The sequence below is a fragment of the Hemitrygon akajei genome, chromosome 27 (assembly GCF_048418815.1).
Source record: "Hemitrygon akajei chromosome 27, sHemAka1.3, whole genome shotgun sequence".
Classification (NCBI taxonomy): domain Eukaryota; kingdom Metazoa; phylum Chordata; class Chondrichthyes; order Myliobatiformes; family Dasyatidae; genus Hemitrygon; species Hemitrygon akajei.
The window spans coordinates 27,467,811-27,491,666 of NC_133150.1; the positions used below are offsets into that span (position 1 = coordinate 27,467,811).

At 41.1% G+C, this 23,856-nt stretch overlaps 1 protein-coding gene across 4 annotated transcripts in view; it reads left to right on the forward strand.

The window, feature by feature from the left end:
• Positions 1–23,856, forward strand: part of slc6a17 (solute carrier family 6 member 17) — a 70,761-nt gene that overhangs the window by 10,829 nt on the left and 36,076 nt on the right. For 3 of the 4 annotated variants that reach the window (XM_073030512.1, XM_073030515.1, XM_073030513.1), the window contains exons 2-3: positions 6,642–7,035; positions 23,475–23,632. In XM_073030512.1, the coding sequence (XP_072886613.1) occupies positions 6,750–7,035; positions 23,475–23,632 (444 nt within the window). In that variant the 5' untranslated portion in view covers positions 6,642–6,749. Of the gene's footprint in view, positions 1–2,928; positions 3,060–6,641; positions 7,036–23,474; positions 23,633–23,856 lie in introns of all 4 variants that reach the window. The other variant, XM_073030514.1, reaches the window with a different exon arrangement.

Consider the following 23,856-nt stretch of genomic DNA (forward strand, 5'->3'; position numbering starts at 1 on the left):
CGACCCATTGTGTCTGCTCTGCTATTTGATCATGGCTGATTTATTATCCCTCACAACCCCATTCTCCTGCCTTCTCCCCATAACCTCCATCGGTTGTGGTCGACTATGGGTACTGCGCCTCTGGTATTCACTGAAGTGAAGCTGGAGTGGCCTCCCCAGGGCATAAGCCAGGGCAGAGTTGATATGGAGATCCATCTGTTGCCCACGCAGTGGGACCACCCCTCTCCATGCTGATGGAGAACGACGAAACGACGAAAGTCGATACAGTTTGGTGCCAGCAACATCGCAGGAGTCACTGTGCCGGTGCTGTGTGTAGCAGTCAGCCGCCTTCGGGACTACGACTCTGGATTTTTCCTCGGGGTTTACTCCCAAAGCCTTTCCGGTGAACGGGTATCACCACAAGGCAGCTGAGGTTTGAAGTCGGAGTTTTCCCTCTCCTAGATGAGCTACCATCCATGGTTAACGAGCCCCATCTGCCCAGATTACCTTTTACACCCTGATTAATCAAGAACCTATCAATCCCCACTCTAAATATGCCCAGTGACTTGGTCTCCACAGCCCTCCATGGCAATGAACTCCACAGATTCACTGCCTTCTGGGTGAAGAAAAGGAGGAAGACAGAAGGGACAATGAAGGAGAGAGAACTGATGAGAAAATGAGTATTGGAATATTGTTCTGGGAAGAAGATATATCCAGAACCTTGAAAGAATAAGAGAAGAATTCCAAGAACCAAAGGATGAAGCATCTTAATAATATTTATTTAAAACAAGGAATTCCTTCTCACCTCTGTTTTAAAGGGACATCTTTGTGTTCTGAGGCTGTGTGCTCTGGTCCTAGACACTCCCAATATTGGAAATATCTTCTCCACATCCACTCGATCTAGGCTTTTCAATATTTGATAGGTTTCAATGAGATGCCTCATTCTTCTAACCCTAGTGAGCACAGGCCCAGAGCCACTGAGCGCTCGTCACATATTGACCCTTTCATTCCTGGGATCATTCTTGTGAAGCTCTTCTAGACCCATCCAATGCCAGGACATTCCTTCTTAGATAAGGGGCCCAAAACATCTCACAAAGCCCCAGATGTGGTCTGACCAATGCCTTATAAAGCCTTAGCTTTATGATATGTTTATATTCAAAGATTCAAAGTACATTTATTATAATTATCAAATAATTATGAAAATATATATGCATTATACAACTCTGAGATTCATATATATGCCTATGTTTGGGTGTGTATGAGTGACAGAGTACATGTATGCATGTGTAAGGGTGCATGCTGTGGTGTCCGTGGGTGCTGAATGTATATCAGCATCGGAATGAGTCTTTTAATTAAAACATTCACAAGATGAGGTGTCATCACCCATTCCCAGTGACCGTTGACGAGGTGGCAATGGAATATCTTCCAATCGGAATGGTGAAGGTATTTCCTTCTCCAGGACTTTGCTTTACTGATGATAATACTAGTCCAGATTTGAATGCTATGTGACTATGGAGGGGACTTTTGAGATAGGAGCTGCTACCTGTGTTCTTCTAGATTTGAAGCTCATAGGTTTGGAAGGAGCTGGCAAAGAAGCGATGGCTTTTGCTACAGTGCATTTTCCAGATCCTGTACACTGCAGACACAGTGCATGGATGGAGGAAAGTCCATCCATTTCAGGCAAAGGATGGGATGCCCTTCAGCTCTGCTGATGTCAGCATTGTAGAGCATCATTGTGGGCCTGAAATAGTCAGGAATCTGCTGTTGTGCTTATGGTTGATCAGGTGGTTCAGTGATTTATCTATTTCTCGCTTCGTATCACGTAAGATGATGGCAATGAACAGAGGTCACCTTTACTCACTGGCTGTTTTACAATGTAAATCAGCAACTCCTGCTGTCCCTCTCGTAGGCCAGCTATGAAGTTAAAAATATCTTCTTCAAGGTGAGGGTTGCTTACACTCAGAAACCCAGGAGTTTTCACATTTCTACAAGTTTCAAGGACAAATAGGGCACAGTTTAGATTTAAAGATTTCACTCTGCTATTGTCTCAAGCATTCTCATAGCAGATCCAGATAAGTATACAGAATGTTGAGATAACTATATATTACCCTGTCTAAGAAACCTAGAGCTGTTGCAGCTTGCATTAATTACAAATCTGAACACCCTTTACACTGCCCCAAACTCTCATAGTCAGTTTAACCCTGATGGAATATACTGTAAAGGTCCTTCAACATATTCCTTCAAACAGTAACAATTCACTACACCATAGGCACAAAATAAAGCTATCCCTGCACAGTTCCATCAATACTTAATTCCCATTTTCACATCAATAATTCATCAGAATCACAATCACAATCAGGTTTAATATCATCTGCATACGTTATGAAATTTGTTAACTTAGCGGCAGCAGTACTATGCAATATGTGAAAATACAGAAAAATAAATCAATTAATTACAGTAAGTACATATATGTATATTAAATAGTTAAAATAAAATATTACAAAAACAGAAATCATAAAAAAAGTGAAGTAGTGTCAATTTAGAAATTGGATGACAGAGGGGAAGAAGCTGTTCTTGAATCACGGAGTACATGCCTTCAGGCTTCTGTACCTCCTTCCTCGTGGTAGCAATGAGAAGAGGGTGATGGGGGTGCTTAATAATGGACACCACCTTTCTGAGGCACCGCTCCTCGAGGATGTCTTGGATACTATGAAGATGAGTACCCAAGATGGAGCTGACTAAATTTACAACTTCGTTTGATCCTGTAGCTTCATATGATTCTGAGCAGTAGAGCCAACCACCTTGTCCCCACTCCATACTAGATGGTGAAGCAGCCTGTCAGAATGCTATCCACAGCACATCTGCAGAAGTTTTTGAATGTTTTCGGTGAAAAACCAAATTTCCTCAAATTCGTCATGAAATATAGCCACTGTCTTCTCTTCTTTATAGCTGCATCGATATGTTGGGACCAGGTTAGATCCTCAGAGACTTTGACACCCAGGAACTTGAAATTGCTCACTCATGATTGCATCAATACTTTTTTCAGGAACATGGAAGGCCAGTGGTCTCATATGAATGAGGTAACTAGACCCAAATTTTGGCCTTTGATTATGCATCTTCCATAATCAATCATGTCCTTGTGTAATATTTCCTCTTGCCACCAACTCTGAGTTACTGATTGAAATGATTCTTGGATTTGCCTTATGTCTTTTCTTTCTTTCCTAGCTGTTACTCTCTGGTTTCAATTATATATGATAATCATATTTGAGTTCATCTATTAGCTCTATAAGTACAGATATTGTATACAAAGGCAAGGAAGTCACATCCTGCATATTTTGGTTTAGGCCTCAGCTGGAGCTCCTTGTCTGTTTCTCACACCACCACTTAGAATGGAATAAAAGGCTATAAAGCATTCTGAGGAGGTTTAGCAGGACTTTTTCCAGGGATGTAGAGAAATAAGAAAACATGTTGGTTATTCTCCTTGAACTAGAGCTTTAAAAGGAGATTTAAATATTGTCCATAATTTTTGTCAAGGAAGTAAGAGAAAGCAACGTCCTCTGGCATGGATCAATAATCAGAAAGTCATAGATTTAATCTAACTGGTAGAAATGCATTTTGAGCAGTATCTACATCTCAAGGATTAAAAAGACTGGGATGCACCAGCTGAAATGGTGGTGGAATCTGACTCTATGGTAATGTTAGGAAAGCAACTGAATGTCAAGAGGACTTGTTTGCAGAAGAACAGGGGAAACACAGGTATATGGGATAAAATTAAGCAGTCCTTTAGGTGCTTTAGATGTGATGGATAAATGACCTCCTTCTAAGGTCGAATGAGGGAAAATCTGAAGATGCTGGAAATCCAAGCAACACACACGCAGCCTTCTAAGGTGAAGGTTTGCAAAGTTCAAAGGTTCAAATGTTCTTTTTATTATTAAAGTATGTACGCAGAATACAAATTTGAGATCTGTCTTCTCCAGATAGCCATGAAATACAGAAAAACCATGGAGGTCATTGAAAGAAAAGACATCACCCTCCCCCACCCCCGGCATGAAAAAGGAAAAGAAACAAAACTCGCAAACCACAGACACCCAACCTCTCTCTCGCACAGAAACTAACAGATCGCCCACTCGGAAAATGGCAGCTAGAACATCAAAATCAAACCCCCAACCCCCTCCCATGCAAAATAAAAAGCAACAATAACATCTAGCCCCCAACCCCCTCCCCTCTCTCACACACAAAAAACTAACATATCTCCCACCTGGAAAACAGCAACAAGAATATCAGATCCCAAATCTCCAACCTCTCCCTCACACGTAAACTAGCATATCGTCCACCCAGAAAATGGCAATAATCACATAAATCTCGGAATTTCGAAAACATCCTCCGTCAGCATCAGATTAATTCTAACATTCAAACCTGACCAGACCCTTGCATCTTGGTCACAAAGAGGGTAGGGCACTGCAAGGAAAGAAGCAGAACCGTCCTCAATGTGCATTTCTTCTTTTCTCTACAACTGTAAGTCATTTACATTTCTAAGTCTTGTTACGAAGGATAATATTTTTGAAACCTCTCACCTCTCTCAGCATTTGTCAATCACAAAATGTGCAAGCGTTTAAAACCTCAGATTTATGTCAATGAAAATCTCTTGACTGGCCTGTTTGTTTCATCCTTAAATTTCAGGATTTCTCACATCAGGTCATTTTATTCAGCCTAGAAAAGTTTTTTTCATTGTATCGTTTCATCATTATGAAGTTCATTTAATGAAGCGAATTGTCTCCACTTTGTCAATATGAATTCAATGGACTGAATGGATGAGAACATTCAATAGGAATGGAAAGCAGATTAGAGAATCGTGGCTATAGTTTTGCTTCCCACCACCTAAAAGATGTTCCTCAATGGGTATGTGCCTCTGTTTAGGCATTTCCTATTATGCAGCATGTTTCAATTTTTCAGTTGGCAACTTGATAAATGGATGGAAGTGAGTGTTTGAGAGTATTTTCTGCCCCCAAATCCAGAAAGGAAAGAGTCAGCTAATGGAATAAAGTTAATACTATGGTAGTCTTTCAACTGATTTCCAATAATCTGTCCAAAGTTTGGCATTAGGGTGCAGGGGAAAGCGTGAGATTTTAACTGGCAGTGGAAAAGAGGACCAGGAGAAGTTGACTGGTGGAGAACTAAAGGGAGAGAGTTGCAATGCTTATGGTGTTTCTGAGCACAACCAGCTTTGAGGAGTGGTTAATGAAAGAAGAATGCCAGAGGACAACGCCAAAAGAGATGAAATTACTATCTTGATCCAAATTCTGGTTTAAGCAAATAATATGGAGCAAATCTTTTTAGACATGTAGTTAAAAGAGCTGATTGTGTCATTATCCTCATCTCGCCCAAATGAAAGCACATTATTTTGATTTTATTTCACTGGTTTGGTTTGTTTGATCTGCAACCAGAGACTTGGAACAGGCTGCTTTTATTATTGTTAACTGATGGGTAGATAGATCTCAAATCAGTTTGCCATCTCAATCTGAGAATTCTGGGCATCAGCAGTGGCATGATACGTTATTGGAAATGAAAGTCATTGCTGGAATCCATTGGCAATTGGAAGCATGCGTTGGAAAATTGCGAGTGTTTTCCACACCTTTCCTCTCTGGAAAGTATAATTGTTGAATCACAATTCAGTCTATCAGTAGTTCACTGTTGGGTGTATTATTAATGTTTATGTCCACATCAATCACTGGAAATTCAGGCAGGAATCGAAAGACAGAAGATCCATCATGCTCATAAACAGATATTTAGAACTCACAACTTTTGCTTTGAAGTGAAGTTTCCTAGTCTATCTCCAGTGCAAGGTAATAAATGTTGACAGCTGCAGGTGAGGAATTTACATTCTGTCATTTGTTTATGGGAAGCTGAGATTAAAACTTCAATATTAAAGTCTCCTTCTTTCAAAGCTCCCTGCAGATGGCAATATTCTACATTATGCAGGAATGAGACCAGCACTTCAGCTCAATGTGCTAATTAACGTGAAAATTAATTTAACCTTGCCTGCAAAACATGAAGGGTAACTTAGTGATGGAGGGTTATTGACATGTGGGTGAGTTTGGACCCTGATAAAGCTGCTTTCTACGTTCAGTTGTTACTTTGCAGTAAACCCACTTTAAAGACTTGGGAAAGCACTGGGGACACAAAATATCCAGCTATAAATATAAAAACATCCTTCCATTCTCTAAATCTGAAGTCCATTCCCTGTCCAAATGTTTTTTAAATGTTGCAATTCTAACATCTCCTCTGGTAGCTTGATCCATATAACTGTCAATGGCTACCCCTTACATCCCCTCTGAATTTCTCCCTTCTTATCTTAAATCAATGCCTTCTAGTTTTAGACTCCTTCACTTTAGAAAGGACTCAGACTGTCTACTTTATCTATGCTCCTCATTATTTAGTAAACCAAAATATGGTCAACCCTCAGCCTCTTGGAGACAGGGTGGGTTTCTCATCTCCCTGCTCCCTGGAGGCAGGCTGGGAGGTCAGAGTCCCTTTGTGAGTGTGGGAGATCTCTGCAAGTCACCTGGAATCTCTAGAATTCTCCAGCATCAGCATGTGGTTCAAAGTTTAATACCAATGTATCTGAAGACATTTGTCTAACCAGTAATTATTTTTCTAATTAGATTCACCCGCTGAAGACAGTACCTGCATAAGGGGACTGGAATATTCCGGAGTCTCCAGCATCTGCCTCTGCTCTGTCATCTGTGAAGCTTTGTGTAAAGGTGTGACCAATGCCGAAAAACAGTAAGGTTACACAACGTGAGCACAGCAATGAGCCTGTCACGGAGTCTGTCGCCGATCTCCTTGCTGGAGAGGAACCTATTGACTACAAGCGCAGTGCGCTCAATGTAGGAGGAGTCCCACCCACCAAGGATAAGGATGTAGAGAACACCATGGAGATTGAAGATCGGCCAGCCTGGAACAACAAACTGCAGTATATTCTGGCTCAGATTGGCTACTCAGTGGGTCTGGGAAATGTCTGGCGTTTCCCCTACCTGTGTCAGAAAAATGGTGGAGGTAAGAAATAGGCTTCAGATTTCATTCACCTTTCAATGATTTTAAACAGTAATTACAATTTTAAATGTCATTTTGGTAAATAAATGGGGAGATATTCAAGTACTCTGTGGGTTTTTGTGGCATGGAGGGTGGGGGGGGGGGTGGTGTGAGACTTACTGGCGAGGAGAGACCACAGGAGGTATAAGGAGGCTAGGAGGGAGGTAAAGAAAGAGAGACTGAGGGTGGTGGAAGGCGAGATTGAGTGCAGTGTGGGGGAAGATTGAGGGAGGTGGGAGGCAAGATTGAGGAAGATGGGAGGCAAGACTGAGAGAGGTTCAAGGGGAGACAGAATGTGAGTATAAATTTCAGGAGAGAGAGACAGATGAAGCAGATATCAAATGAGGTGAGGGATTTGAAGATTGCAGGAAGCTTGAACAGAAATTGGGAGAGGTGTGGAGGAGAATGAAGGAAGAGGGTTGAAAGTGGGAAGGGAAACAAAGGAAAAATTAAAGGAGCTAGAAGGCAAATTTAAGAGAGCTGGGAAGTGAAATTAAGAAAGGTGAAAGCAGTGGTTTTGTGAATAGAGTACACTCCTGGTTTGGCAGTTTTGATAAAGACTAGCTAAGGTCTGCAGAAAACTGTGCTGACAGTTCAAACGTGAAGAGAAATGCCTGCTGTTTGGGGGAATCTGATGTAGAAAGGAACAAGGGAAGTTTGAAGGAGAATTGAACACAATAATACCCCAGATTTTTTAAAAAATGCAAGAAAGGGACGAATGAGAAAAGGAAAAGTCATCTCGCCACAGACCATTGACCACTACACATGGTTAATTGTATTACTGACTGGTGATTAAAAGTGAGTAAATAGATGATGTTGGCATGTAATCTTGTTGCAGAACTTGTAAATCTGAGTGTAAACCCATTTTTGCATTTGCTGGTAAAATGGTAAATGAAAATGTGGACTGCGGACAATTTTCAGTTATTAACTGTTTAGCTTCCTTGATTGCCATTTATTAGTTATCTACCAAAGTAATATGTAATACTGGTGAAAATGCTGAATTTACGCTGAATTAAGTAACATTCTTAGATAAGGGTGTTTGTTAACAAGCTCAATATGACCGATCAGAATAACAGCTTCAAGACGGCAGATGATAGCGAGTTCAAATAATAATAGGCAGCACTAACAGGACAAAGAGGAAAGGGTAACAACATGCAGCCATAATCCAGACGGAGTGTGGTTGAGGATTTTTATATATATGTAATTGATGAAGGTAGCTATTCTATAGCACTAGGTCTATATGACAGAGTCCCATTGGTGAATTAAATGTCATGTTAAATGTCATCTATTAAATTCCTTTTGTTCCATTTCTTGTTTTGTATTTGCTTAAAAACATTTATCCTGATTAAGTCGATGTCCTGCAATTTAATGATAGGATTAGCTGGCAAACACTGGATCAGTGCAACAAGAGGGGGATTATCGAAATTAACTCCTATTCTCAGAGCCTGATTCCCTCTGATTCTGAGGAAGGGAATGTCAGCTTTTGTCTTTTGCTCCTAATGTCTGTGGAGAGTAAAGACAGAAAAAGCCAAAGCCAAAGGCAAAGGTGAAAGGGGATGGCATGAATAGCTCATGCAAAGCAAAATGTTTTCAGGTCAAGTCAACTTTTATTGTCATTTCAATCATAACTGCTGGTACAGTCCTTAGTAAAAATGAGACAAAGTTTTTTCAGGACCATGGTGTTACATGACACAGTACAAAAACTAGACTTTTCTCTAATGGAAGCCAGGAGTGTTGGAGAGAATGTAGCAATTAGTACTCGTTTGAGATTAATGATGAACTCTTGGAGTAGAGTGATCTAATGGGAATAACATTGAATTGATTCAATCACATAGCAATCTGAGATGCTATTGACCAACCATCTCGAGGAGGAAGTGAAATCACAGTACAGCAGCTCTTCTTCAGATACTTGTAGTGGCATGAAGCAACACTGAAAATTGCTGATTACAGTCTCTCCATCCTTGCCCCTACCCCCATATAGATCTTACAAACCTTTTACATTGTTACTACTGGCCCCTTGCGTACAAACTTAGTTTGGGATTGATGGACCAGAGCAGGGGTTCCCAACCTGGGCTTCATGGACCCCTTGCTTAGTGGTATTGGACAATGGAATAAAAAAAAAGGTTGCGAGCTGCTGGACTAGAGGGAGAATGGAAAAATGGGATTATATTAGCTTTAAAACGAAGCTCTATAGAAAGTGAGGAACATCAGCATTGTAATATAGATAGAAGAGAGAATAGAAAGTTGGATTGGGCTTGAGAATCATATGAATTATGAGGATGGAAAGGGTACTGGGACTGAAAAAGAGGTGTCTGGAAAGATCAGAATTGAGGGATAAGTTTGGAATCAATACTCAGCCACAATGAATCCATATAATAAGATAGGCCAGACAAGAGCAATAGGTTTCCTTCTATGACAGCAATCTTATACCGAGATTTAATAGTTAAAGCTAAAAATTTAATTAATTTATTACATTTAAATTTATTGGCTACAATGATTAGATTTGAACCTTTGTCATCCAAACTCATAACTTGCTATTCTGTTAATTTAACCAGTAAGCCACTATTCCACTGTGTAAAATAGGTAAGGTTAGTGAGCAACACACACAAAATGCTGGTGGAATGCAGCAGGCCTGGCAGCATCTATAAGGAGAAGCGCTGTCGACGTTTTGGGCCGAGACCCTTCGTCAGGACTAACTGAAAGGAAAGATAGTAAGAGATCTTGTTGTGTGTTGCTTGAATTTCCAGCATCTGCTGATTTCCTCGTGTTTGCCTTGAAGATTAGTGAGCGATTCTTGCCACAATATAGAGAAGCAGGAAGAGTGACGAAAGGAAGACTGGCATTAATCTGGTCATTGAGGAAAGAGTAAAGCCATGGGATTAATCCGGGAATCCTGTATCATGGAGTCAGGTTTCCTAAATCTTTTCCTTGATCCACTCTTGAATGCCCAATTAGATTAGTTTGAGAGTTGTTGTTACTTTGTGCAGTAACTGCTGTATGTTAATGTCCATAAAACCAGCTTCCCAAAAACCAACGGAATGCGTGGTCAATTAGTCTGTTGAGGTTGAATGATTTCTGTGAAATGAGGGAAGATCCTATGCTACCAAGAATGAATGCAATGAACTCATTCTGGATGGTAATGTATCTGAAGAAGAGCTGCTTCAGTGTGGCAACACCCACTCCTCAGTTAGTTTCAGCATACTGCATTTAAAAATACAAAACTATGAAACTTGGGACAGTCTCTCCACACAGGGAGAAGAAAAGCTGCCTGTGGTAATGGCAGACTATGGCTTTATAAGCTGAAATTCAGTCACACAGCACTATTTGGATGATAGTTAATTTGGCCTAGTTTCAGGGTCAAACAAAGAGGGGCCTGATTCGGCATTTCCACTGGTGAGCAATATTCCCCCAAAGGTGTGTGGGTGTGTGCACACACACGTTTTGCTACCAGCTCACAAAGGAATTAAAACTGTGCACAAAAGGTTGTCACCCTCTACCTCATTGGCATACTAAGTATATTTCAGGATCATACACAATCACATTTCCTTTTCCGGTTTCCAATGCAGACAGTGCTGACAATGTGGAGTTTGCAATGATATGTTGACGGATTTTAGAATTATGCTGTTATATTGAAGAAATTATTTAGTGCGCATACGCTGTTGTCTCCAGGCAAAAAACTGCACAGCGCAAATTTTTGTGCACATTGGCCATTACAAATTAGAGGGAACATTGTTTATGAGTCTTCATTCTGGCCCCAATACTGTTTCTGCAGCAGAGAAGCACGCGGAGGTGTGGGGCATTGGAAATGCTTAGCAGTTTCTATTTTAGGAGGATCTGACCAAGGCAGGATCTAATAACAGGCTAATTTTGAAGTGGGTAACCACAGTTCCCAATATGATATGCTGGTTGAAATGAGTAAAAGAAGTAATTTGGAAATATGAATCCAGAGAGGGCACTTCAAGATGTAGCTGGATAGAGGATCATTGAGTGAGCTGGTCTGAATCATTTTATCCTTCATGTCGACCTTGTGAAAAAGAAGAGAAAGAGAATGAACTGCATGGTTTAAAGATCCTGGAAGGAAATGATTTGGTGTTGTTGAGGAAGGAGGAGGAGATTGGGAATAAGGGATGATTGTATTCAGAGTTGTTCATCACTTTGCTGGGTTTCTGGTGCAGCTGGCATCACTGTCCTAAAGTAGGTCAGTGTCTCGTCATGTGCTTTAGTGCAGAGAGCAACCTGTAATTGAGATTTCTTCACTGTTGAATATCTGCCTGTTCCCCAATCTTTCAGAAATTTCCTGCATACAATTTGTGTACAAGTATATATTTATCAAAATTACCATTCTGTCATTTTGTGTTGATCCCTATTACTTCTGCGTATTCCCAAGTCAAATTATTTAATTGTAACACTGAGGAAGACTGAATGTCATGCCTTCATTTTTGTTGCTACCCTCTGCTGACGTTATCTACACAACATCCTTACTCATATCTTTTTCTTTATTTATCTATTCCCCTGTTAACTGATGTCATGTTCTGTGCTTCAATACCCACTGGAAGTAATGCATTTTTAATAATGACTCACATGAGGAAAAAATTTCTCACTTCTTTGCTAAACCTCAATTTGTGCCTGTTAACTATTCATTGGCCTGTTGGAAATGCTTCCTCATATTAAAAATCATCCGCTAACCTTCTCTGTTCTAGGTTAAATAGGCCTCAGTTTTTATCACTTATAACTTCTCAATTATGATCTCATTTGAGTAAATTTTTACTCTCCCTCATTGCAATATCCTTCCAGTAATATATTGACAGGAGCTGTCTGTGATCACCCAGCTGAAATGTACGGATTGTTACAAAGAACCAAAGCCATTGAGTCTATTGCAATGCATATTAAGAGGTTATTCCTCAGATTGGATGGTGCTTTCTGTATAAATTGAGGATTGTCTACTCAGCAGCTAAAGAAACAGGTATTAAAGTGCTGCTGAGAGCTGCTAATAAAATGAAAAAGATAAGATACTTTTTATGTCTGTCTGAATTGGAATCAGAAGGGGTGAATTTGGTTCCTCCAGACACTGCATTATAACATCAGTTACAAATTCACTAAATCTTCACCTCCCAATTAAGGCCCAATCCAGAATTTCCACTTTCAATGCCCATTTCCTGATCTCCCCTTTTCCATATCTGATCTCCGAATTCTGGTCTCTCCATTCTTCTCCCAATTGCTTCAGCCCTACCATTCTTCCATTTTTCTACACCCATTCTTTATCACATTCTCTTCTCCTTCTCTTGATGCTCCCTCAGTCTCTTTTTTTAACCAATTATCTCCTCATCATTATTTCCCCTTTCTATATCCTCTCCTGTTCTGTCCCCACTTTAGAATCTGATATCTCTTTCTCTCTCTTTCTCTCTATCCTGTCCTGTTCTGTCCTCACTTCAGAATCTGACCTCTCTCTCTCTGTCTTGTATAAATTCCTTATTCAGATTACTTTCTCCTTTCCCAAGTTTTATGTCTCAGTCTCCCCCTGATTTTCATTCCTCTCTCCTTGTTGTCTATTTCTAAATGTTAGCTCAACCCCAATCCACACCTCTGAGATGAACTACCATCTTTTTATTTGGTCTTCCATCTCAAAGGACATGATTATTAAGCTATGGGATTATTGGTTCATTAATATTCTTTAGGGAAATAAACCAGCTGTACTCAACATATCTGAGTCCATATGTAGCTCTCATCCCACAACAATGGCTCTTAATTGCTCTCCAAAGTGACGAGGGAGAATATTCATTGACTACAGTAAGTAAAAAAGATCTATATTATGTTTCAAAGTAAATAGACCAATAAGCATTGACAGTAGTGAACATGTCTTGAAAATACAAATCAGTGTTGGCTGCCTACAAAGGAAAATGTTTTTAATAGCACACAATTCATAAGACGTCAAAGCTCCAAATGGTTCCTCAGTTTCATATTGAATAAGAGACATAAATCCTCGTCCATATAAAAATGACATTTTTGCACATACTTGTTAATTGATAAATTAATTCATCAGCAATTTTTGCATCAAATAATATGTTGCAGTATTTGTGCTCCCAGCTCTTAACCAGTCAGCGGTAATGAACAACTATTAGTTTAGACACTAGCCTGCTTCATGCTTGTCTAACTTTCTATTTTAGTGACTCATTTGTACTGTCAGCATAAATTGATTCAAATTTATTTCTTAAAGTTCAATGGCTAAGCAAGCACATTGCTAAGGGTCTCAGGAGTACACAAGGTCTACAAATGAGCTATTCTCAGCCATGTAACCCATTAACACTCTCCCTACTTTTTGGCTGATATTTCCGGTCCTGAACCTGGTAACTAATCCAGGTTGGATAGATAAGGACTAGGTGAGGTTAGCAGATGAGGACTGGATGAGGTCGCCAGCTGAGGACTACATGGGGCAACTAAATGAAGGTTAGATGAAGTCATTAATTGAGGACTGGGTAGGATCACCACCAGATGAGAGCTGTGCGAGGTCATTAAATGAAGACTGACATGGGCCTGTCAGCAAACTTTTCTGGCTGTTTTTAGTAGTTTGCTTAAAAAAAAGACATTGATGAAATGCCTGACCCATGAGAGCCTGCAGATGCTGGCAATCTAAAGTAACACACACAAAATGCTAGAGGAATTCAGCAGGTCCAACAGCATATAAGGAGGGGGATAAAAACAGTTGACATTTTGGGCCATGACACTTCATCAGCCTGACACCTTGACTGTTTATTTCCCTCCCTGGATCTAACCTGGCCTCCTGAGTTCATCCGGCACATCATAAACTCAAGAGATTCTTTAGTTGCTGGAAGTATTCTGATGGCCTGAACATTGATTTCTCAAACTTCCGGTAATTTCTCCCCACTCCCCCTTGCCCTTGTCTTCCGTTCCTAATTCTGATTTCACACTTTCTCCAGACCATTTTGTTCCCCACATCTTCCCTTTCTTCCTTGGCCCACTATCTTCCCCTATTAGATTCCATCTTCCTCTGCCTTTTATCTCTTCCACCTATCACCTCCCAGCTATCAATCCCCCTCATTTGGTCTTGCCTATCACATGCCTGCTTGTACTCTTTCCCCTCCCACCCCACCTTCTTATTCTGCCTTCTGTCCCAACCCCTGATGATAATCCAGTCCTGATGAAGGGTCTTGACCTGAAACATTGACTTTTTATTCTCCTCCATAGATGCTGCTTGACCTACTGAGTTTCTCCAGCATTTTGTGTGTGTTGATAGAATGCTTGCAGCTGAATGCAAGATCATCTGTTTTATGTATTTAGCATGAAACATTTTATTTGAATGCCATAAGATATTGACGAAGGGTCTCGGCCTGAAACGTTGACTGCTCGTTTCCATGAATGCTGCCCGACCTGCTGAGTTCCTCCAGCTTGTTCGTACGTGTTGCTTTGACCACAGCATCTGCAGTGTACTTTGTGTAGATATCGATAACTGTTTCAATCTAATGTAATAAACATTTAGTGATACGTGATCAGACTTCAACACAACAGCATAATTGAAATTCTGTCCTAGATGAGTTCTGATTAGAGTGATGAAACATCTCACATTCTAGACATTCACAAATCCTTCATTTTCTGTAAATATATTTTCAACAATAGGATCAGATGCACCCTGAAGATAGTTGTCCTTCAAAAGATTCAGCCAATCATTCAAATTCAGGTCAGGCATATTGAGGTCCAGTAACGATAAAAATATTTAACAATATGGTTGCTGAAAATCCATAACTGAAGAATTGATCCTAATTTTAATGCAACTATAAACCAGCAAGGAGACAATCTCTTCAGGTGAAGCATTGGAGGAAGGGGGTAATGATGAAGGATAAAGGACCAGTGTCCAAGGATGACTAAAAGCTGGGAGTTGATGACATGTATTGATGAGAAGATTTAGTCAGAGCCGCTTCAGCTTCTGAGTTGATGGGAATGTGAACACTTCAGAGAAATAACATTTCCTTTACCTACAAGAAAGTCACAGGGACCCACCTGCTATGGAGATATAATGGAATCCCCAGGCACTGGTAAATTGCATGCTCCTCCCCCTCCCCTAAATTGGGAAATTATCCAGGTTCACAAACCCATTGGGAAATTGCACAGCTCCTCACCTGATCCCATCATTGAACTGGTTGGGGCGGGTGGGGGGGGGGGGCTACATGTCATCCACAACCTTGCTTTATCTTCTGGAAATTTACCCATTCCTCTCCACTCGGAGAAATTGTCTACCACTGCACTCCAGCCCCTAGATTTTATGTGAAATAAGCCAGTTCCCCTTCACTATCTGGTAAATTAGGCAGGTTCTCTCTATATACTGAAAGATTATTGCTGTCCCATCCACTTTCTGGTAGATATTGTAATTCCCCTTCTTCAGTTCTTCTCTATAAAGATATTGCACGGTTGTTTACTGCTGGGTGTTTATGAAGGAGATTCTGCTGCTGAAGGAAATTGCTGGCTCAAGCTAAGATGCAGTTTGCAAACTGCTCAGCATTAAAAATTACAAGGTCATAAAATAAACTCTTAAGGCCCTCCATTTAGACGAGAGAGAGAGAGAGAGAGAGAGAGAGAGAGAGAGAGAGAGAGAGAGAGAGAGAGAGAGAGAGAGAGAGAGAGAGAGAGAGAGAGAGAATGAGAATGCGAGGACAAGACTCTCCTTCAGACCCATTTAGTATTTTCTGATATGTTTTCAGGGCTATATCCTCCCTCAGCCCAGTCTGATCCAACATAACCAATAGAGCACATCTCATTCACACGTCCAGGGACTGCAGGTAAGTGTATCAGTAAACTCGGAGACTGAGGCATGAGTTTTCATCTATTACTGGCAAATATCAAGCTGCATGTCTGATCTTCATAAACTAATTAATCTAATGACAGTCCTTGGGCACTAACTTGCTGTTCAGTCTGTATCTCCTTCAAGTATGGAATCCAGAGGATGTCAGTCAGAGCATCTCTTTCTTGTATTCATAGTCATCCTCTCAGTTTCATTTAGTCTAGCAACTATTTCCAGACCCTTGGCTGCATCTCTTGTACGTTAAGATAGACTCTTGGCCTTGTAATCCACACCATTATCATCTTTCACTTTATTGTTTACCTGCACTGCACTTCTCACTTTTACACTTAGATCTGCATTGTTGCTGTTTTACTGCACTGTGCAATGATTTGATCTGTATAAATGACATACAAGACAAGCTTTTCACTGTATCTTGGTACATGTCATGATAATAATAATAATCATAATAAACAAATACCATAGAAGCCAGCAGGGTTGGGTGAGAAAGCCATTTGGCTCTATCTCCCTCCTCTCTTTGGATGATGAGCTCATCATAACTGTCTAATGACATTAAACTCATCTCTCCACTTATGATTTAGCATGAGGGTCTAACTCCTCTCCTGGACACTTTCTTACATAGTATCCCTGATCTGTTTTGATTCTTAATTATGTACCCTCCTGCACAGAAACACTGCAGCAATATTGAGCCATTTAGCCTCCCAAATTTATTTGGATTATAATGGCTTAAATCCATTTCCCACATAGGTTCCACATTCCTTATGTGATAACACTTGGTTAGTCTCAGTTTTTTTTTAATACTTCCATTTGATTGAGAGAGGAAATAGTTCCAGAATTCCAAAGTTTGTGGATTGAAGACAAAAAAAAAATCTGCAAATACTGGAATCTAGAGCACAAAACAAAATTCTGGAACAACCCAAGCAGCATCTGTGGAGGCAAAGGATGTACATCAAGCCTCGACTGAGAAGGAAGAAAGATTGTCGGAATGTAGCAATCTGCAAGAGGGGAGGGACAGAGTTTCTGTTGACTGAGAGACTGTTTCCTGACATATGGCACCATCCCTGATCAATCTAACTCTCGTTTTAGTATCATGTCTGTTTGTTGGTGTTGAGTTTGATAATGAGGGATGGGGCAGGGAGCACACACCAGCACGGCAGCAGGCAGGATATCCAACTCAAATTTATTGATAACTCTGCTGGTACAGTATGTGAACTCCTCCCATTTGGGTGTGGCCAACACATCAACTATCACAACAGTTGAAGTCTCCCACCTGAAGAAATGGTCTGCTTCCATCTTTTAATTACCTTAAATACCCCAATTACATCATTACTTATTTAACCTCACTGCCACTTCTGCGGCATAGGCTGCAGACAGTAGCTTGCCAGAGTCCTCTGTCCATTAGGTTCTGTTGGGGTTTCTGTAGCTCTGGGTTTTTACGAGGTGGGGTTGCTAGCCCCATGGCCGACCCTCCTCCTTTTGCAGCCAGACTTGGGATCATTAATATCAGAGTTCAATTACATCATGGCATAACCTTATAAACTTGAAGGCATATAGACATGCAAACATCTCATGCCCAACCTGCCTTATTATTCAGTTAGGACCTAGTCTGATGAAACTGCTTTGTAACTATCTCCCACCATTGTCCTATCCACCACTCGCAAACCATTACTACACCTACTCTGAGATGCTATGCCCAAAGCTGATGGAAGTACTCTCAATGGATTGTAAATTTGACTTGATGAATTTATATAACTATGTCATTCCAACTGTTTGTATTCAGGCATCATTTGAGCTAAAGCTGATTCATGATAATCTTTAATTAATTTTTGTACCTGTCCGTCAGATTGTTATCATTTCCAAATCCAGACAGTTAATTGCAAAAACTGAACTTCTGGAAAAACTCAGCAGATGAAGCAGCATGTGATGGAAGCCCTCAATCTGAAATGTTGACTCATCCCTTTTTCCTCCATAGAAGCTGCTTCATCCACTGAGTTCTTTTGGCATTTATCATTTGCTCCATATTTCAGCATCTGCAGTACCTTGTTTATCTCCTGGGAAACTAGATCTCTGGTGATTCAAGCATCTGACTTGAGATACCAGCAGAAGTTTGACTCATGCATGATGCTTGCTTATTTGCTAGAGATATGGATTTTAACTGTTTCAAAATTCATCCCTTGAATCTGGGCATTTCTGTGAATTCCACATTCATTGGTCCTTCTTGGTAACAAAGTAACAGTGAGCCATGCTAGTCCATGAGATGGAGACTGGTTCATATTGCCATTGGTTTAGGACTTCCAGAATATTGAACAAATTGAGTACGGTGGAGGGAGTAACTTGAAATGCATAACAGCCAGAGCTGGTGGATGTCTGTTACTGCATAGCACTGAAATACCATGCAAACGTGTTTAGATTTGTAAATTTATGGCACAAGGATTCAGTGCAGAGGTTTGGTATGTGGAACATGGCAGAGGAATAGGCTCTTCGGCCCATGGTGTTGTTCCAAACTAATTGCCTTCTGCCTGCTCATTGTCCATATCGCTCCACTCTTGGCATATCTGCATGCCTATCTATCTAAGAGCATCTTAAAATCCTCAGTCGTATCTACCATCATCCTCGGCAGTGCATTTCTGCACCCACTACTCCCTGTGTGAAAAGAGGTATGCACCACCCTGCATATCTCTTTCGTAATTTCTCTCTCTCACCTTAATCGCATGCCCTTTAGTGCTGGACGTTTTGACGTTTGGGGGAGAAAAATGAATGGCTCTCTACTCTATGTCTCTCGTCACTTTATAAACTTCGAACCGGTCTCCCCCTCAACCTCCCCAGCTCCAGAGAAAGCATCTCTAGTTTGGCCAACCTCTTCTTGTCGTATATGTGGGTGTGACAAGGAATGAGGAAAGGTGCAGCTGACTCATATCTTTTCATTTTGCCAAATCATATTGTTTCCTCGCGGTCCTGTAGCACATGCTTTGCGGCCCGGTATTGGTCCGCGGCCTGGTGGTTGGGGACCACTGCTTTAATCCTTTATTACTCAAAATTATACAAATTTGCAGTTCGGAAAGATGGCAATTGGCTCCTCATCTCAATATGTAACCTTAAAGAACCTTGGTGGGTAAGGGCTGTGGTGTTATAACATGAGGACACAATAATGATGCCTACAGTTCTATAATGGAATACAATTGAGCTACAGTATGTATTATTGAGTGAAGACCTCTCATGTTACAGTACAAGTGGATACCATCTGGATGCACATTTGGGGAACATGACCTTCATTGTATAATTCTGGCTTTAATAAAATAAGATCGGTTGGGTACAGATCTGCCACAGTCGGATGCTAGAGGAAGTCTAAAAGGTTTCAGTATGGACTGGATGGGCTGAAGGGCCTGTTCCTGTGCTGGTACTTCTCTGTGACTCTGGAACTCTAAGTACTATCGGTTGCAGGTCTGTGGCTGACTGTGTTTGACCGTCTGTTATTACAGTGGAGGTAGCCTGCTAGACGCAACTAGTGTATCAGTGAATGATGTACTGCTGGTAGGACAGATCTGCCACTGGTCATGGTGGGAGCACAGCAGTTTCAGGGGTTATATTTAGACTACTGAGGATTGCCACCCTTTGTGCAGTCCGTTGCTGAACTTGGAGCTGTGAGGACCACCTGGGGTCGGATCAGATGGCGAACGCTTTCCTCTCACTGACACAAGTCGGCTGAATCCTTGAATAAATTAAGTCATACATCATGAGTCACAGGAGGGTGCGGGAAATGATCCAAAAAGGCCCCCGGCATTTGTTATATTTTCAAAATGTATTTACAGCTGAGACGATCACCTGGGAATCATCGTACAGAAAATGTCCCAGATTTCAACTTCAGTAGAATATCCTGCACCATGCCCTGTTAGACACTGTTTCTCCGCCTTCATTCCAGCTTGTGTTTGTTGTCTCTATTTATCAGCCAGCGGCTTTCTTAATATCCCCTTAGGACATTTTTCTACATGTTACACTTCCTATCCATTTACCCCTTCGCTGGCATCTTTCAAAGGCTGCAATAGAGTGTTCCCAGCTCCACAGTTATTCTCTATTCCATGACAAGTTTTCAATTACAAGCCTGCTCAGCTATCCATGTTGTCTAATTCTTTCTTCTAATGTTACTGATCTCTGTCCCTGGATCAGTTCTACAATTGCACAAACTCTTATCCATACACTTAAAACATCTAGTTATGGCCAACTGATGGTCTCCCATCTAACATTTGAGATCCAAATCTCTGCCACTTGCATCCTGATTTCAACCAAAAATTGTGTGGTCATCAGCCTGATTTTGGAACATGTTTTTAAAATACTAACCCTTGTTTTCAAAACTTTCCTTGGCCTCACCTTGGGAACCTTCTCCAGTTCTCCCGACCACCTCTGAGATCACAGTGGTGTCTCCAATCCTGGATGTAGCTCAGAAACAGGCCCAGTTCATACAGACATTCAAGAATTCATGGTAAGATTCTTGGCCACGTGGAGGATCAGAGGGATCTTGCGGTCCGAGTCCATAGGACACTCAAAGCTGCTGTGCAGGTTGACTGTGTGGTTAAGAAGGCAATACGGTGCAATGGCCTTCATCAGCCATGGGATTAAGTTCAAGAGCTGAGAGGTAATGTTACAGCTATATAGGACCCTAGTCAGACCCCACTTTACCCTCACTACAGGAAGGATGTGGAAGCTATAGAATGGGTGCAGAGGAGATTTACAAGGATGTTGCCTGGATTGGGGGTGCATGCCTTATGAGAATAGGTTGAGTGAACTCGGCCTTTTATCCTTGGAGCGACGGAGGATGAGAGGTGACCTGATAGAGGTGTATAAGATGATGAGAGGTATTGATCGTGTGGATAGTCAGAGGCTTTTTCCCAGGGCTGAAATGGCTAGCATGAGACGGCACAGTTTTAAGGTGCTTGGAAGAAGGTACAGAGGTGATGTCAGGGTTAACTTTTTTTAGGCAGAGAGTGGTGAGTGCATGGTATGGGCTGCCGGCGACGCTAGCGGAGACAAATACAGTAGGGTCTTTAAGAGATTCTTGGGTAGGTACATGGAGCCTAGAAAAATAGAGGGCTATGGGTAACACTAGGTAATTTCTAAAGTAAGTAAGTGTTTGGCACAGCATTGTGGGCCGAAGGGCCTGTATTGTGCTGTAGGTTTTCTGTTTCTATGTTTCTAATTCACTTGCACTAATCCTGCATTCCTCTTTAAGAATATCCCCTTTTTAATTTTCCTGCATTTCCGGATTCTATCTCTCACCGGCGTAGTAGGGACAATTTAAAACTACCACCCAGCATGGCTGTGGGATATGGGAGGGAACCAGAGCACCTGGGGAAAACCCTATGTGATTACAGGTAGAACAAGCAAACTCCACACAGGCAGCACCAAAGGTCAGAATTAAAGCCATGAAGCCACAGGACAGCAGCTCAACTAACTCCACCTATGGCTGCTATTTGTGTTTTCCTGATTTTAATTTGCTCCTTCGTTGATGTTACTTTGACTAGAAGTTAAGTAACAAATAAATGCAGCTTCAGTTTGGGAGCTCCATCACATCCTGACTCCTCCTAAACTCCCCCTCTACCTCTCTGCCCCTCTCCTACTTACTATCTCTCCATAAGTGTTCCAGAGCATTTAGTCACATACCCAAATATCTCTTTATTTCCCTTGGAAAGGCTGTCTATAAATCAGGCCTCAGTTCCTTGACTGATTTGTAATTGTTTGTGTTAATTAAGCAAAGTCACTGAAAGTCATTGTGCATTCAACCTGGAGGGTTGGATTTCTGCTTCATCGCAATATTTCCTAACAAGCCCTAGAGACACGAGTCTGTGACTCTCAGCAGTGCCGTGTGGTCATTGACTGCTAATTCATGATCCTGTCTAGGGTGGAAATTAAACTGAGATTAATGACATTATCCAGACATCTTTTCACAGTTTCAAGATACTGGTCCTGGGGGTCAGACTGAAATTGTGATGTGGATTGGCATTGAGCTGAGATGAGTTGACTGGCTTCCAATAAATGTTTCCAATCACTTTTCCATGGTGACATGATGTAATCCTTCAAATCACATGGTTACCCTTCGGGGTTTGTGCAGAAAGAGTTGGGAAATCAATCTAAAAATGAAGGGAGAGGTCAGGTTAGGAAGCAAGGCTTTGGGGGAGTGTGTGCTGGAAGGAGCAGGGTTAAGGCAGTTGAATTAGGGTTGAAAAAGGAGCAAAATCAGGGCAAGAGTCACTATTGTATTTCTGAGTCAGAAGAATGATATGAAGATGAGGAAGGAGGTATTGAGTTCGTGTTAAGGTATAAATGATTGGGACAAAAATTCAGAAAACATGTGCTAAAGGACTTGGAGTTCTAGTTCAGGATTCCTTCAAGATTAACTTGCAGTTTTGAATTAGTAGTAAAGAAAGCAAATGCAATTTATCAATTGTTTCAAGAGGACAAGAATATAAAAGCAAGGATCCACTGTCAAGGATGCATAAGGCATTGGTAAGACCATACTTGAAATATTGTGAGCAATTTTGGACTTTGTATCTAAGGAAGGATGTGCTGGCCCTGGAGAGGGTCCGGAGGGGTTCACAAAAAATAAGGCTTAACATATTGAGGATTGTTTGAAGCCTCTGGGGTTGTACTGGATAGAGTTCCAAAGGATAAGGGGGGAATTCATTGAAACCCATTGAATCCTGAAAGAATTGAATAGAGTGAATGTGGAGAGGATGTTTCCATTCATCTAGGATCTGAAGGCACAGCTTCTAAATAAAGGGAAATGCCTTTAAAACTGAGATGAGGAGGAACTTCTTCAGACAGAGGGTGGTAAATCTGTCAGCTGTATTACCACAGAGGGTTTATAGAGGCCAAGTCATTGGGTGTATTTCAAGCAGAGATCAATAAGTTCTTGATTGGTAAGTGTTTAAAAGAGTTTTGGAGAGAATCTGAATCAGGTTTTTATCAGTGATATATGTTATAAATTTTGTTGTTTTGTGGCAGTGATACAGTGCAAGATATAAAATTAAAATGTTACCAAAATAAGTAGAGTGCAAAAGGTGAATAATTAAAATAATATTGAGAGTAGTGCCAGGAGTTAAGGAGGGAGGTTAAGTTTCGTAAAGGTTACGGATTGCAGGCAGATACAAGAATTGATGCAAGCATTGAGAAACTGAAAGACATTTTAGACATAATTAGGAGCAAAGGGGGCTCGATTCTTAATGTGCTGTGATAAGTGTCAATTATAGAAAGCCTCCACCGAAAAACAGTGCATTGCATGGGAACTTAATATTATGTCTGCTGCCATCAAATGCCTGCTTCTATTAGGATAAAGAAGTGGGTGTTTGACATGAGCCACCTTGAGTCAATGTTTTCAGTTCCTGTAACACGAAGTTGGCCACAGATGTAAGGAAGAAATTCTGGAGGCAGTAATAACTAAACCGCCTCTGCACCCGCCCTTCAGGCCGAGAATAGATTACAAGGATCAGAGAATTCACAGACTCCCATTGATCCGGGAACATTTCACCCAACTGTTAAAACACAGTGTCAACCAGTTTAAATATATTCTAATTCATGTTTTCAATATTTGTCTAACTTGCAGGTGCTTATCTTGTTCCATACTTCATTCTGCTTCTTATCATTGGGATTCCTCTGTTTTTCCTGGAGCTTGCAGTGGGCCAGAGAATAAGGAGGGGAAGTATTGGTGTCTGGAATTATATTTGCCCCAGGCTGGGAGGCATTGGATTTGCAAGTTGCATTGTGAGTACCATAGCTGAGTTAAGTGGCTTACAACTGAAGGAACTGTTTAGAATTGCTTGCACGATGTTGACCAATCATCGACAGAACTAGGTTAAGAAACTCACTACACAACTCTTAATTAGTCAAAGCTCGCACTTTATTGTCTCTGCATGAACAACGACGTAACTGTGTTCACCCCGGGCCAACAACTTAGAACATGAATTCTACCGTTCTCTTTGTTCCAA